The sequence below is a fragment of the Candoia aspera genome, chromosome 2, assembly GCF_035149785.1.
Source record: "Candoia aspera isolate rCanAsp1 chromosome 2, rCanAsp1.hap2, whole genome shotgun sequence".
NCBI classification, from domain to species: Eukaryota; Metazoa; Chordata; class Lepidosauria; order Squamata; family Boidae; genus Candoia; species Candoia aspera.
In genome coordinates this window covers 55,591,302-55,608,162 of record NC_086154.1, presented here as the reverse complement: position 1 = coordinate 55,608,162, position 16,861 = coordinate 55,591,302, and the positions used below count along the sequence as shown (strand labels likewise).

The following is a 16,861-nucleotide window of genomic DNA, read 5'->3' as shown; positions in this document are numbered from 1 at the left end:
CTGAATATTCAAGAAAGTAAAAGCGAGGTTTTGGCTTTCTTAGGAGCATATCTATGTGTGCACAATTACTGGGCAACTATTAGTGTGCAGAATTATGCAACTAAATGAAAAACGAAAATTCCCCCATCTCACTCGTTTATTTTCATCTGTTAAAGTGAGAATAATAACTCAAAATTTACAAATAAACATTTCTGACATTTCAAACAAAAAATCAGTGACCAATATAGCCACCTTCTTTGCAATAACAGTCATAAGCCTTCCATTCATGGAGTCTGTCAGTTTCTTGATCTGTTGACGATCAACTTTTTGTGCAGCAGCAACCACAGCCTCTCAGACACTGTTCAGAGAGGTGTACTGTTTTCCTTCACCGTAAATCTCCCGTTTGAGAAGGGCCCACAAGTTCTCAATAGGGTTTAGGTCAGGTGAGGAAGGGGGCCATGTCATTATTCTTTCATCTTTGAGGCCTTTACTGGCTAGCCACGTAGTGGAGTACTTCGATGCATGCGATGGAGCATTGTCCTGCATAAACATCATTGTCTTCTTGAAAGATGCAGACTTTTTCCTGTACCACTGCTTGAAGAAAGTGTCTTCTGAAACCTGGCAGTAGGTTTGGGAGTTGATTTTGAGTCCATCTTCAACCCGAAAAGGTCCAACTAGCTCATCTTTAATAATACCAGCCCACACCAGTACCCCACCTCCACCTTGCTGGCGCCTGAGTCGAAGTGGAGCTCTGTGCCCGTTACTGATCCAGCCACGGGCCCATCCATCTGGTCCGTCAAGAGTCACTCTCATCTCATCAGTCCATAAAACCTTTGAAAAATCTGTCTTCAGATATTTCTTGGCCCAGTCTTGCCGTTTCAACTTTTGTGTCTTGTTCAGTGGTGGTCGAGTTTCAGCCTTCCTTATCTTGGCCATGTCTCTGAGCACTGAACACCTTGTACTTCTGGGCATTCCAGGTAGGTTGCAGTTCTGGAATATGACAGCACTGGAGGATAATGGGTTCCTGGTAGCTTCACGTTTGATTCTTCTCAAATCTTTGGCAGTTAATTTGCGTCTTTTTTTCTCAACATGTTTCTTGCGACCCTGTTGACTATTTGCAACAAAACGTTTGATGGTTCTGTGGTCACGTCCCAATATCTTAGCAATTTCAAGAGTGCTGCGTCCTTCTGAAAGACTTTTTACAATTTTTGACTTTTCAGAGTCAGTTAAATCTCTTTTTTGGCCCATTTTGCCTGAGGAAAAGAAGCTGCCTAATAATTATGCACACCTTGATATAGGGTGTTGATCTCCTTAGGCCACACCCTCCCTCATTACACAAATACACATCACCTGATATGCTTATATCCAATAAGCATTCAGGTTTATACAGCTTGGAAGTGGAAAATATGCATAAAAATGATGATATGGTCAAAATACTCACTTGCCTAATAATTGTGTACACAGTGTATACTATGGAATGGGGCTCTTTGAGTCTGCTATATGCTTGGGTATTTCTTCATGGAAAAGTTAGTATTACCCAGTCCTTAAGCTAGCAGAAAACTATATCAGCACAACATAAGCAATATGAGAATAGTTAAGGGTGACTTTAAGCTGACTCAGTTTGTTAAAGCTGACTCTGGGATCAGAGAAAGGAATTGTTATGAGAACAGTGCCCCCACCCCCAAAAAAAGGTTACTGGGCCATGTCTGTATTGGGTTAAGTGCAAGTGGGGAAATGCTCTTAGTTTCCCCATCCAGATATCCAATGGCAGTGACATTTAAGAAGCCAAGGTGCTTAGTTTTTGCTCCTGCACTGCTTTATCTCTCTGCTTTCCTTCATCCTAATTTAGATCCTTAGTAAATTCAGTGGCAGTAATTGATGCTGTTATTTTCTAGGTGAAGGACTTGATTTGACATTAATTTCTGAACACAGTATGAAAGGCCACATCTCGATTTTGTGCTTGTTTTGCTATTTTCTTGATAGGAAAGACCTTCTGTGGCCTGATGCACTACTAGATTTATCTAAGCACACAGTTGCCCTAACAAACTGTAACTTTCCAGAAGAGGTGGATTGACAATGCATTCAGTGAAATGCTGAATACTGATGAATGTACTATTTGTCTTGGTGTGGGCATGGATGGGTATGAATATGAAGCTGACTTTCCCCTTACATTCATTTCAGAAAAGAACAGTCTCTCTCTGTTTCTAATGTTAATTATTGCTCCCGTTACTGTTATAATTGCAAAAGTTTTGATAAAGGGTATCATATCAGACTTCATAATTATAGTTTGAAATTGTAATATTTGTAAATGTGATTTAAGCTGATAGAAGCAGTATAAAACTCATGCTGAGACTACGAACATCTTTAAAAAGAAGAGCAGAAATAGATTTTTTTTAATACTCACAGTATTAAATAATGAAAATTGGCGTATTTTTATTTTTTGTTAAATTTATTCCTCAGTTCTATATAACGATGAAGATTCTTTTGATTGAGATTTAATGGGTTTTGAATTCTTGCTGAGTCCTTATTCTAAATCTCTTTAAAATGAGGCCATTATTTACATTGAGCTTCAGAACCTGTATTACACATCCATATTTAACTTAGAAAAACAAAAGTCTGCTAGTATGACATTGGCTTCTGTCCATAAAGCCCCAAAATACATTTATATTTAGATGATTTACAGACTATGAAAGCTTCTTCCAAAGCCTGTTTAAAATCAGGTTTGAATTATTAATTATGTAATACATTTACATTCCTTTAATTAATCATTTCAGTAAAATTGCCTATAGGTAAATTCTGTAAGTATTGCATTTGAGTAAAATCTCTTTCAGGTGGACCTTCTGGTGATTTCATGGACATATCCATGTTGCTTTTTGGCAGCAATATGGAAGTGGTTTGGCATTGCCTTAATTTGTGAAATGTTTCCAACATTCTCATCAAGCCCTAAGCCTGGTATTCCCATGAGGTCTTCCCTTGAAATACTGATTAAGGGGCAGTCATGCTTAGCTTCTGAGCCCATGCAGGTTCAGCAAGGTGTTGCCATCTTCTGAGACTTTTATTTCATGTACTGCTTGGTTAATTAGCCAATCAAACATGTTGTCTCCCAAGTAAATAAAGCATTTTCACTCTGTTAGTATTGCCCTTCCAGAGTGGCTGCTTTATTTCTGTTTCTTCTTATATTGCATCATCGTCTTGCTCTCCTTACCATGCTAATCCCATACCAGAAAGAGACTTTGTTCACTTTGACTCTTGTGTCTTTATCTATTTAAGGATGTCTGAGAATACATAACTGTCCAGAAGCAAGGCCTGATAGTTACCAAGATAGAAGAGTTTATTTTTATAAGATCAATAACTATTATTTTTGCTTGCTTAAAGAATAAATATTTCAGAGCTGAAAATATGCAAATTGTAGTTTAGATAATTGAAAGGAACATTATAAAAATAGCAACCCGAGTAGGAAGAGTAGATAGAGCTTTCTTATATATAGGAAAGGAATTCTGGAGCCAGAAGTTAGTCTCTAACTCCTGTATCAATGTATTCGACAAAGAGCTAAATTCAACTATAAGGCAGAGGTAAACATTTAATACAGTTGTATTCAGAGTAGGGCTATACAAAATGTTCCATGCATGGATTGGTCCATACGCAGAACGGGCAGTTCTGGGCAATCAGTGTCCAGAAAGAAACTTTGTTTCATATGAACGTAGTCCTAGAACATGTGTGTTCCAGGCAGAGGTATTCTAAAATAAAGACAGTAAGAAAAATAACATGTTAGAGGTTATATGCAACATACAGCAACTAGGTGAAGGTAAAGAAAGGAGTGGGAAGATAGAGGGAGGGATGGGTAGGTAGGTGGGATGGGTACGTGCAGCAGTAGTGGGCATGCCAGCAGTGTGCAACTCGGGATATAAGAGAAAGGAAGGCGTGGAAATACCAGGAGAGGGGTGGGCAGCCAGATGGATATGGTGCACTTGAATTCAAGTGCATTAGTGACAACAGTGTCACACAGAAAAGGGAAAGGTGGGAGTGGGAAAATTGGATGAGGGGCAGGTGCACAGGCCTTGCAGAAGGAGAGATAAGAGAAGGGTGAGATGCAGTAGCCTTTTCCTTCTCACCTGGTAAGAGGCTTCTGGATTTGCCTTGGCCAAAACCCAGAACAGTGCAAATGTTCCAGGTTCCACTTCAGCTGGACAGTGACCCCACTTGGAATGGTCCAGCTGAACCATCTAGCCATAGTGCTCCATGTATGGAACAAAATACATTTTTCCTTTAATGTATGTTCCTAGTTTGGAGTTGATATTACTGAAATGCTAAAGAAAGCACTTCAGGAATTATAATTTGCAAGAGTTTTTAAAAGTGCTGATTAAACCATAATGCTGATCTAACAATAGATGCTGTTAGCTTTTTAAAAATACACCAGCAGAGAAGCTGCAGATTTATTTTGCTTTTTCATTGAAATTTAACTAATCTTTTTACATCTTAATGTTTACCTTTTCTTATTCCTTTCTTCTTCTATAAATCAATGATACCTTCGTTTCCTTTGGTTGTCACTGTTACCAAATTGCTACACATACACATTTTTTAGGATTTATAAGTTGTATGTTGTGTAAGTTCACTGAACAGCAGCTAATTGATAGGTAAATAATAATTGCAGCATGTTGATTATGTGAGTCTACAATATGTGTTATAAGGAAATACAACTTGGGGAAAAAACAGTCGTGGTGATGTTGGCTAAAGGTGTGAATGATATTAAAAGTAAATATATTCCCATTTTCAGATAAGGAAAGACAGAGTGATATAAATTGATATTTTGTTTGGCAATTAATACAAGGAGTTGTGTTCTCTGCGTATTAGAAATAACCTTATACATAGATTGACAATTCCTTGATCCAGATTAGTTAGAATTTCTACCTGTTACTGTTACATATTTTGTTTCACTAATTATTCATATTTGGTTTTTAGTCACCAGAAGAAATCTCTCATCATCTTCAGAACATAGTGTATTTTGGCAAACACATCATGAAGCATTTTTTTGGGGACAAGTATGTTCATCATGGGGTAATTATTATTTTCTTGTTTTTTTTTAAGTAAGCAGAATTTTTTTGCAATGTTTTATAGCTTCAGCTGGTTGGTTTGGTTTTGACACAAATAAAAAGTATGGAAGAAAATCTTTTATATTTAACCTGTATTCAGATCACATACACAGAAGATAGAGTGGTGGGCAAAACTTCTGTTGCATACATTCAAAATAGTTGCACTAAACTTTACAGTCTGGTGGAGTACCAAGAGGAAGAGCACTTGAATGTGGCTTTCTGTGATTCTGCCATTGATAATTTACAGTTACCCCTTTTTTAAGGGATGGGGTAGAAATTGTATATCATAAACTTTAAAAGAAATATTGAGATCCTGGGTCATGAAATGATTGGGTGAAAACAGTTTGTGAATAAAATATTACCTGTATCCTACTTCCACATGAAGAGGTATAAGATCTAAATTGAACATTATTGAAAGAGATAAATTACAAAATCCACAACTATGTGATTTGTAAGCACAGAATTCAAAGGAGAAGAGAAGAAGGCAGGGTGTCATGAGCACTGATGGTGAGCAGGAGGGGGCCCCTATCCAGGGGGAAAACGCATGCGTCGTAGTGAGGAGTTGAGCAGTCATTCAGAGAGACGCAGAACAGACCCTCCTTGACTTTAGGGGTTTATCTGTCTGGGTTTTTCCCATGCTTCTTCAGTTTGTTAGGAGTTTCTATCTAACGTAGCAGTAATAAAACACTGGAGACTTATTCCTCGTCTCAGCCTAATTCCTGACTGTTAGGACACAGGGTAACCTTATGTATTTGCCTCATTATCTTCATTTCCATTTATACAGCACTTTCTACCAAGACATGCATTCAAAGCTACTAACACAGTACAAGTAAAATAGAAACAAACCTATAGAAATACAAACAAACACTTTTAAAATATTAAAATGCAGTACATTAGAACAGGGGTTGGCAACCTACAGCCTGCAAGTCCGATGTGGCCGGCCTTCCGAAATCATCCAGCCTGTAGTCCCGAAGAGAAATATATCCAACCTGCCCATGTGAGAGAGCGAGAGAGCAGCTGTCCGTTTGGCTGCTCTTTTGAGCGCTCACCGCCCCCTTGGGTGGCATTTTGGCAACAGCTTCACTACTGCCTCGGTGTGGGCAGCCCCATTTCATGCATGCTGTGGTAGCCCAATCATAATGCAATTTAGGCATGGATTCCTCTGGCCAGATCTGACATTTTTGGTATTAGGCCTAGGTGAAAACCTGAACATCCAGACTCAGGGCTGAATTCAAGAGCTTATCAGATTCGCAAATCTGAATCTTCAAGGAGGCTATAACCCCATGGAGCACAAATTGACCCAACCTCCCATACTTCCTTATCTGTCTTTGACTCAGCATGTTTCTTTTTTCTCCAGATTAAAGTTCAGTTTGTTTTTCCAATTCATTTTTGACATCAGATCACAAGCCATCTTTATCCAACATATAGAAAATGTTCCTGACACTATTATAGAGCTGACTTCAATCCTTCATCAAAAAGGGCTCTGTTTATTAAATACTGTTAAATAGGAAACAAATACAGAAAGCATATTTAAAATTCACATTTGTTTAAAAAGACAACCTTCTGTGCCACTTCCAGGGAAGGGAGTGGAATATGTGGGTCACATCCTCTAATCTTGTCCTTCATTTGGAATGTTGAGTTCTGATGATTCATGCATTTAGTGCTGCTTGCTCTTCACTGATAAACTTTAAGGAGCTAAATATTTTTTTAAAATTTTGTTTGTCTTTGAAATTGTGACCACATAAATATTTAGTGACGAGGGATGGGGGGCAGTTGAGTAAAAGATACAATTACGTTTAGTGTATAATAACAGTTGGAATTAGGAGTCATTATGTTCTGTAAAAATATTTTATCACATGGTTCTTAATTACTTTACTAGACTTATAGATAGCTCCAGTTATGACTGACTGTGAATGGCGTTTGTCCCGTTCTCTGTCAATTGGTTAAAAACAATACAATATAAAGAAAGCAGTTAGTAATACAAGTAGTCCTCATTTAGCAACTGCAATTGGTTATGGTGAAATGGTTGCTAAGCAACATGTGGCTGAGCAAACCACATGACAGAGAGAGAGGGATGCTGCGAAGATCGCTGATTGCTGCCATCTCAGATAAAGTTCTCTCATTCAGCAATGCCAGCATTACTCTCACTCTGGTGTGCGTTGTCAGGTGCAAAAATTTGGGTGTAAGTGCACACATTGGTCAGAAAACTATTTTTTTTTACTACTGTTTATTGCCATCGTATTTGTGAACGGTCGCTATCTGAGGCAGTTGCTAAACGAGGACTACCTCTATTATACAGCCTACATTTAGCAATGGGAACAATCATCAGTGCAGTAAAATTTTTTTAAAATCTGTTAAATCTTTTTAGGAAGTTGTCCAGCTGCCTTTGGACTTTGTGAAACAGCTTTGCATAAAGATCCAGTCAGAGAGGCCAGGTAAGAAATTAAAATGGTACAGCTACTTGAACATAAAATTGAAACAGTATTTTCTGAAACCTACTTTAAAAAGTCTGTTAGATCCCTTGCACAATTGCGTGGAAGCTAAAATCTTCAAGCTAAACTCATCTGCTGTGCAAGTTGATTCAGTTTTCTTGGCAAGAGTACAGAAGTGGTTTGCCCTTGTCTTCTAGGTTTTTTTCCAATTTCCCAATCTAGCTTATTGCCTTTTATTCCCTTGTAGTCTTCCATACAAGGATTATGGCTACCTGTGAGAACACTGGTAAGGGTAATTTAGTTTCATGTAAATTATAACCACATGATTCTTGTCTTGTCTTTAGCCCAAAGATTTTTAATGATATAATTGCATAGTGTAAAGAACAGATCTTGTTTGTGAAATTAATTGTTCAGTTATTAAAATAAACATTGGTGTTGCCTTCAGTAATCTTTTCCTGCGATGGAGGTAAATAAACCGAGATTTCAGAACTGCGTATTATCTTCTAAGACTCAGCTCTTGAGTCCCTCCAAAAATTGCTAATATATTTTAGTTTCTAATGTGCTAGATGGAGCAATAACATTAATTATATTTACTGTAACTTTAATTCAGTACAAATTAAATTATGCCAAATTTAGTTTTTGTTCTCAAGCTAGATTTTTGGAATTTGCCTCTGTAATGACACTTAGCTGCTGCTTATGGTTCTTGAGAAAGCTTTTGTAGCTTGGCCTATATATCTGACTAGATACTTGAATATATTGGTTTCTCTTTTTTTTTCTGCTGTTCCCATTCCATGCTGGAATTGGATTTTCCTTTGGTATTGAGTGTTGAACACATGATTAACTTGGACACAAATATTTAATAAGGATATAATTGTGAATTTAAAAGCCTCTGTTCTTTTAAAGTTTTCAGATGGTATCTCTGGAAAGTTAGTCAGGGCAATAAAAATGAGTGAGGGCAATAAAAGCAGGTTAGGCCATCAAAGTGGTAAAGAATACGTTTCCTCTTTCAGAATAACTTGCCCTTTTAAAAGAGAAAAAAGTAGCAATATAATGGCATATTTTTGGTGCTAAAGCTGGTTCAACTTGTATTTGGTTGCAAAATAATAATAGTAAAAAAAAACCCACAGGCCTTGCTTAAATATTTCACAGTTGGGTCAAAATCCCAGTTTCTTTAGTTAATGGTGCATAATTTATTTGTGACTATTATATTTCTTGGATGAGTAATTCACATCTCTTTTTGGCCCCAGTTGTATTTTGCACTATATATGGCATAGGTAATTTGTTTTTGTTTCTGTTTTAACATTAAATAGATACTTCCCTCCAGCATAGTATAAACCAAAGTAAAGACTCTTGTGACTTGACTGGGTAGCTGGTGATTAAATAAGCATGTCCGTGTTGGTTGTTTGGTACCTACCACTGCCTTCTCTCTGCTAATTTTTTTTCAGCTTGCCTACAGATATAGGATTTCCTAGTCTGCCATCCCAGGATTAATCAAGGCTGACCTGATTAATCATTTAAGTTTTTACAAATCACCCAAGGTAGATTAGAAGATACTCATTTACTTTTGAAACAGGTTGATAATTCAAGTCTTTTTGACACTTAACCTATCTACCATGCAGCTTTATCTCATGATTCAGAGTCCAAAGTAAATTTTAAGATCTCGTATTTTTCAAATAACTACTTCAGAGAATTTTTCAGCATGATTGCTGCATAGATGTTGGTGCGCTTGTATAATTGAACTAAACCATATCCCATTATTTTGGAAAACATTTCATTTTTTCCCCAAGACTATATATAATTTTGATTGAAGATTTTTACATGAATAAAAGACAAATATGAAAACATTAAAAAAAATTAAGAAACAGGAAAAGATAAAAGAAAAAGTATGAAAAACAATACAGATAAAGAAGAAAAAAGAAAAAGAAAATTAAAGAAGCAACTTCCGATCTTCATTGTAGCAGTAACAAATGAAATTACTATCCCTCCTCCCTCTCTAAGATTATGTTACATAGTTCCCCTCTATCCCATATTCAGCCCTTTTTAATCTACAAATCCAAAAGTCACCCTCATTTTTTTTCCATTTTCAGCAAAAAGTTCATAAAGGGTTTCCAGTCTTTTATAAAAGTATTTAGTTTTATCCCCAATAAAACAGATCAATTCTGCCATCTCTGCGAACTCTGCCATCTTCACAGTCCATTCCTCTGTTACTTTTGGGAAACATTTCAGACATACATTTTAAAATGTAATAACATGCTTTGGGTAGAATGCAGTTTGCATTCTACTTAGAAATGCATTTGACTGAAATTTGTTTTTGGCCCTTTTGGGAAGGCAATAACAAAATCATTAGTCTCCTGTATTGAATAGCATGGAAAGTTTTGTGTGTTGAGCACAATAGTATGTTCTGTGTTTGTATTCCACCCTTCCTTCCTTGAAAGAATTTAGAGCAGAACTTACATTCCCACAATAATTACTATGAGTCTGTGCTCATTTGATAATAAATAGAGATTTCACTGTGGGTTTCCCACATTAAAACCTAGTAATGACACCACATAGGGTTTTTTCTCAGATTAGAAATCCTGGAATGCCAATGGTTTATTGCTTTGTAGTTATTGTAGAACTAGAAAGAGAGGAATGACATTTGCCATTCTTTCTAAAAATCTCTCTCAGTTAAGATATTATGCTTTTATTCTGTATATACATATAATGAGCCCGGATGTCTGTATATCCGTAGTTTGAGCCTGATTCCTTGTAGGGATTTGACTGAGTATAGAAAATGGAGCTAAAGAGAGCAATTCTGTTAGTATAAATGGAAGGGTGGGCATGACAGCCATTCGCATTAACTACATGAGGAAGTAACCGATGGCTTTGTGTTTGTTTGTGTTTACTTGTAGTACTCATAAACTTGCAGTATTAAACATGGGTGCAAGCGGTTACTTTTCCTTTTTCTTTAGAATCACGCTGTGATAAAGACATGGATGCTCTTAGTGGTTATGCTTTGTGCCTTCCTAATCTCACTAGGCTGCATTTTGTTGAACATCGCCCCAAATTTTGTATAGAAATTAAGGTGAGTACATCAGGAGTTTCATACAATCCATACTTAGTATTCACATGTAGCTGTTAAGCTACTTTAATATTATTAGCTGAATGGACTAAATGTATCTATATCTAAACTATGTAGAAATATATTTTAATGTATTATCATTAATGTTGTGTCTCCATTAGAGGAAGTAGCTATAAAAGATGAAATGGTATTTTATAACTTATTTAAAATCATAGAAACTTTTGAAGCCATTTTAATCAGGCAGAAATATGTAGAATAGAACTATAACATAGGTCACTTTTTATACCCATCCTGATGGCCACCTCTCATAAAGGAGGTAGAATCAAACAATGCTACTAGAGTGATTTTGTTCCAGTATTTCTCCTTAATGACATCAAATACGTTAATAAATGAGCCATCTTTTTGGGGGCAATGATGTAAGTTTGAATATTTTAAAATGTGAAATCTGAGCAAGTGAAAAGTGATACAGCCATTTAGATTTATGCCAAATAAGTCAATACTTCTGGGGATATATCAGAAGTTTTGTAACAAGAGTAAGAGAATACTTCTGCTCTTTGTGTGTATTAGAGCTGGAAAGTCTGCATTACTTTTCATAAGAAGACCTGGTAGAAAGGCTGGAAGATCCTGAAGGCCTTTTTAGATATTGGTGTGTGTGTGTGTGTGTGTGTGTGTGTGTTGGTATTACTTCTAAATACAAAGTGAAGATGTCCTAATTTTTAAACTGCATTTATTCCTGCAGCCAAAATGTGGATTTCTCCCCTTTTCCAGCCATGTTTCACAAGAGATAAAATATAAAGTTTGTCGTTACTGCATGCACCAGCATCTAAAGGTAATGTACAACTTAACTGAATTATAAGCTTTGGATTGCAGAATGGTATTAATACTCCATCTGAGTATAGCACATGTGATCACTTATTTATAAGGCAAAACTCCTTTTTTAGTTCTGAGGGACATTTCGTTTTTGCTAATCAATATTGTCATGAAAGTGGAGGGAAATGCTTTTATTAGGAGAAATGAGAAGAGGGAGAAAGTTGGAGATTGAAACTTTCTTAAAGTGGGAGGGCAAGGAGACAAAAGGCACTAGTGGAAGTGTCTAGAGATGTTGAACAGTTCCAGAACTGAGTTAACTGCAAATTTGTTTGAGAAATCAATGAATGTATATTTGGGACTCGACCTTAAACTCATACGTTCTGTTTGTCAACAGGTAGCAAAAGGAAAGTGGAAACATCTAAGTAAATATTGTCCTCTAGATCTATTCTCAGGGTAAGGAAGTATATCTCATATTTTCTTTCTTTATTAAGCATTCATTCATTCATTCTTTTGAACAGTTGTGCTCTGCCAAATGTTTTGTCTATATGAAATCAAACAACTATGCTCTTAACTTGAAAAGTTTCAGTCTGTTAATAAATACAGAGCTGCATGATAAACACTGTTAAGAATATGGAAAGAAACCAGTAATGTGCCAGTAGGAAAAATAGTTGGAACAATTTTCAGGAAAAAAAATGTGGGTCTTACAAATGACTTCTCAGTAGAAGTATGATGTTTCTTGGGGATTAGAGTGGGAATAGTTCCAGTCATAAGGTCATAGAGTTAGAAATAAAACTAGGTTTGAGACTAGATCAGATAGATCATAGAGAGCAAGTTTAGTTTAATGACTGATTGGTTGCACTTCATCTTAAATATTCATATATATTTTTTATATTTTAGAAATAAACAGCGAATGCACTTTGCCTTGAGAAATCTATTATATGAAGCACAGAATAATTTAAAAATATTTAAGGTAAGGTGCACTGAATTTTTCAACAAAACTTTTGTCCTCATCCTGCCTATTTTACTTTGGTATTTTTGTGCTAGAGTGCTTAATCAGGTAGCAGCTCCTGGAGTTCCAAGCTGCCATCTCCATGATTTAAATAAATGCTTTGCCTACTGGGCAAATTGCCTATAGTGATGTTACTTGAAATACTCATTTTCCTTTTTTTATTTTCTGAAATTAATTCAGGAATGTCCTTTATGAACATGATTTGGAAGTTGAAAGTAGAGAAATTCTATAGGAAAGGAACGGTGAATGTAGGTCTGCAAATTTGGACAGAAATATAAAAAAATAATGATGGATCTGGTTGAGAATTATTAAGCTCATTTGAGAAAGCATACAATAGTTAGAAACTACAGTGAGCACACATTTTGGAAGTCTGTATGCCCCCTTTTGATAGTCTCAAATTAAAGTTGAGCAGGAACCAGTTACATCAGGTTAGCATTTCTGTGATCCTTCAGAAGACACAGACATCAGAGATTAGAGATGCTGGACTTCTTATATATATATTTTTTACAAAGAGGTGCTGGAAGAAACTAATTTACTTATGCAACATAGCTTATAACATAGGCCCTTTAAACTGGTAAGGATTCATATACCCAAGTGGTTACATGGACTTCAAGTGTTTGAAGTCCAGCATTTAAATGCAAGGGCTGAGACTGATTACTGGTGTAACCAGCCCCTTTTCATCCCAATCGATCCTAGCTCCTCACGACCATTTGCGTGACCCATTAGGGTTGAATATGCTGGCCTAGCTGCCATTATCTTCACTCCTGCTGTGGAAGGCTGGGATCTATAGAGTGCTGCTTTGCTGCTTCGATGGAGCAGTTCCCTCCTGTCAATTTTTTCAAGGTTTGGAGGGCCCTGCTTCACCCTCCTTTCTCCTTCCTTCCCTCTTCCAGATCAGTTTCAGTCCCCCAGCTTCTGTGCTGTTCTTCAACCAGCTATGCTAGTAGTTCATATCTGATAGTGAACGAACGCCTGATGAACATCAGTCTCCACTTCAGCTCAAATTATTGCTGGTTGGCAGTCAGTTCCCTCCTCTTCCACAAGCAGGATGAAATCAAGGTAGCAATCTCCAGCATGCAATCTTCAGCAGGTAGCAATCTCCAGTTGGCAGACCTACATACACATTCAGAAGGGTTGTTTCATTCCCGTTTTGGTTGATTTCAGATGATTGTGCTCTTAATTAAGTATTTCTTCTCTTTTGTAAATTATATCTTAATTTATATACAGTATTTAATATTTTGTTAAAATACAAAGATTGTTTTAATTTAATGTTTGATATAAATATCCTTTTTGAAGAACTGTATATTGTCCTTTTCTCAAGGAGCTCAGATTGTTTGGCAGGAGACTTAGATTTGAGAGACCAGGCTTACTGATTTACAATTGAAGAAGAAGAGGCTGTTATTTGGAGGAATAAAGATATAGAGGCTGTGGTAGCTATTCTTTGCTGTGATTAGGGAAGAGAGAGACATGGGGAAAGCAGCAAACTGGGCAGGGTCTTAAAACCTCCTCTCTGCTTGCTGCTTTCATTTTCCAAATCTTGTATTTCTCCTGCTACATTTAATTTGTTTTGATGATCTAGTACTTAATGTAGGGATCTGCTGTTTATCACTGAGTAAAATCTTGGTGAGGTAGTTTCCAGCTAAGAATGACTTAGTCTTAACTTTCCAATTGCAAGATGCATTATTATGCAGTCAGATTGTACTAACATACATACATAGCCATCACAGTATTCCCTTTCAGGATAGCAACATTATCAAAGTGCAGAAAAAGGGCAAGAAATAGTAAGCAAAAGAAGAAAAGAAGAGAAAGAGAACGAGTCTAACTAAACCTAGTTTACATTAACACAATTCACTTTACCTGTCCATTCCTTTCTATCCTTGCAATCCATCCTTGCTTCCACCATGCCCAAACATCAAGTCATATATTGGCTTTTGTTCTTTAAATTTCTCACCTATCTTTGAGGATCTCATCACCTTTATTTAACCAGGATTTTCTCAGTCTTCCCTACCTCTCAACCATTTCCCTCACTTGTTTCATATATATGTTTTGAGATTTGATCCTCATTCATTCTTTCTTCAACATACTTCTTTTATACTGGTTACTCACTTTTGCATTCAATTCACATACATTCATAACCCACTCTTGACTTTTTCTCTTACTGTTTTACTACACATAATTGCATTCCCATTTTTTTCAACTTAGTTTTAAAGTTTCTTTTGACATACACAACTCCCTTTTCCCTATTTTGAAGCAGGTAGATGCTCTTATATACAGAAATATTAATGTTCACTAAACATTAATTCCATACAATCTGCTTCCTTTGCACCAGCATTTCCATGTCTTACTATTGCTCCATCCATTTTCTTACCTTTAGTAAGCTATACAAATTCATCTTCTTGCTTTAATTACCATTTATATAACTTTCAATCATTCACTGTATTTTCTTTGGTCTTTGATATATTAATTTTTAGCTCCATACTCCTTGAAGCACTGTCTTAACATTCTCTGTAACCCGCAGTAATTCTCAGTCAAGTCCCTCATTAATTTTTTATACTTCTGCCCAGATTTGCAGACCTACATTTACTGTTTCTCCTCTATAGAATTTTTCTTTCAATTTCTACATCAAGTTCATTAATCACATTCCTGAATTAACTTCACTCTTCATTTTCTCTTTTAAAATTTTAACTGTCTTTTGTGGTGTTCATTACTTTTCTTGGAATTACCCTATTCTGTACATACCCATTATATAATATCTTACATAATCATCATTCTAGCAAGCATTCCTTTTCATAAAATATCACTCCAAATACTTCTGCAGCACTCTGACTTAATTCTTTTCACTCTCTTCCAAACAGCTTCCTCTCTTCTTACATTTTGTTGCCATTCATTTTCTTGGGACAGTAATCTGTCTTCTAATACTTTTTCATACAGGTCTCATACTTTCTCTTCCTGCAGTTCTCTGTTCACCTAATTTCTTTCATTTTTTCTCCCTTTATGCTATTCCCCCCCCCCCCCAAGTTCTATTCTTGACAATGTTAGGAAACTATCTGCCCATATTCAGAACCTTTTATTACTCAGGTATCCTTTACTATTTTCTGTCTTTTTAAAAAAATAATTGAATCAATCTTTTCTCTTAAACCACATTCTTTCAGAATTTTGTACAACTTTCCCAGAACTGATGCCATCATTCACTATGACCCATTTATGAATTTATATTTTCATATACCCACAACAATATTGATGATAGAAATTCATACTTTGAAATATATTTTAGAATTTTCATTCATAATTAAACTTATATCTTCACTTCAGTGCATGATATTCATCAATCCTTCTCCCCAAGATCAGACCTTCTTCATTCAGATCTATTGTATCTTTCCCCTTTCTTGTAGTTTCACTGACACACAACTACCTGTTTTTTATTTTGTTTCCTTCATTAATTTATGTACTCTACCACTGACTCTTCTTACATTCTGAGTTGCAGTTCTCTATGTACCAGGTCATCACCCATAGATATCAACCTCCACTGCTCATCATGGCTTTGTTCAGGAAAGGCTTTCAGAAAAAAAAGGTGTAGACAAGATTATCAGCCATAGTTGTTCCCATGCCATATGCAGCATAGTCTGCTAATGGTAAGGACAGGACCAGTCAGCTTTTTCACATATGGTCCAATATGCCATACATTCAAGAAAATTCTGGTTTTACCCCAAAATAAACTCATGCTGTTCTGTGCAAGCTAGGATTTCTAATTTAGAGAATATCTTGCAAGCCAACATACTGTTCTCTGCATCTCACCTATGAAATACAGGGGTATAACTAGAAGATACAGTTGGGATACTCAGTTGTACTAAAATTTGAATTATTTTTGTTACTATTTTAAATATATTAAACTTCCTTTCTGTTACAGAATGGTGAACTAATTTATGGTTGCAGAGATAATGAGGATTCTCTCTCTGATCTGAATGAACTTGCTTGCCATCTGAAACCTTTCTTCTTTCCTTCAAATGGCCTGGTCAGTGGGCCTTATTGTACAAGGACAATTCTGAAAGAATTGATCCATGTAATAACAACAATTCTACTGAGTAATACAGATACCTGCAAAGCCGGTGATTTGAAGATAGTTCCCAGCTCACAAGGAAGGAGCTATTGTGAAGCCAGTGCTTTCAGTAAAGAGCTAGTAAGGAATGGTAAGAATTTGCTTGCTTTTATTTGTCATCTAGAAATTGGATGCTGCTCTTCAGTAATTGGGCAATGCCTTGAGTTGCAAGATATCTGTGTCATTCTGGCCTCTTCGCATCCGAAAATATACTATCTAAAATGTGCTTTGCTTTTAGTTTTAATACACTTTTACTGTAATACACTTTTACCTCACCCTGTATACATTGGTTTAGGACCCCAAAAACTGTATTTTTTTAAAAAAAGCATCACTCTAAGATGGCTGAGCTACCTTCCAGAGAGAAGTCAAGCAAAAAACTACTAG

General features: G+C 36.2%; 1 protein-coding gene across 2 annotated transcripts in view; it reads left to right on the top strand.

The window, feature by feature from the left end:
- Positions 1 to 16,861, top strand: part of IPPK (inositol-pentakisphosphate 2-kinase) — a 31,488-nt gene that overhangs the window by 7,358 nt on the left and 7,269 nt on the right. The window contains exons 3-10 of one of the 2 annotated variants that reach the window (XM_063291876.1): positions 4,939 to 5,034; positions 7,438 to 7,504; positions 7,749 to 7,787; positions 10,453 to 10,565; positions 11,302 to 11,391; positions 11,767 to 11,825; positions 12,270 to 12,342; positions 16,289 to 16,568. In XM_063291876.1, coding sequence (XP_063147946.1) covers positions 4,939 to 5,034; positions 7,438 to 7,504; positions 7,749 to 7,787; positions 10,453 to 10,565; positions 11,302 to 11,391; positions 11,767 to 11,825; positions 12,270 to 12,342; positions 16,289 to 16,568 — 817 coding nt within the window. The remainder of the gene's footprint in view (positions 1 to 4,938; positions 5,035 to 7,437; positions 7,505 to 7,748; positions 7,788 to 10,452; positions 10,566 to 11,301; positions 11,392 to 11,766; positions 11,826 to 12,269; positions 12,343 to 16,288; positions 16,569 to 16,861) is intronic. The other variant, XM_063291878.1, reaches the window with a different exon arrangement.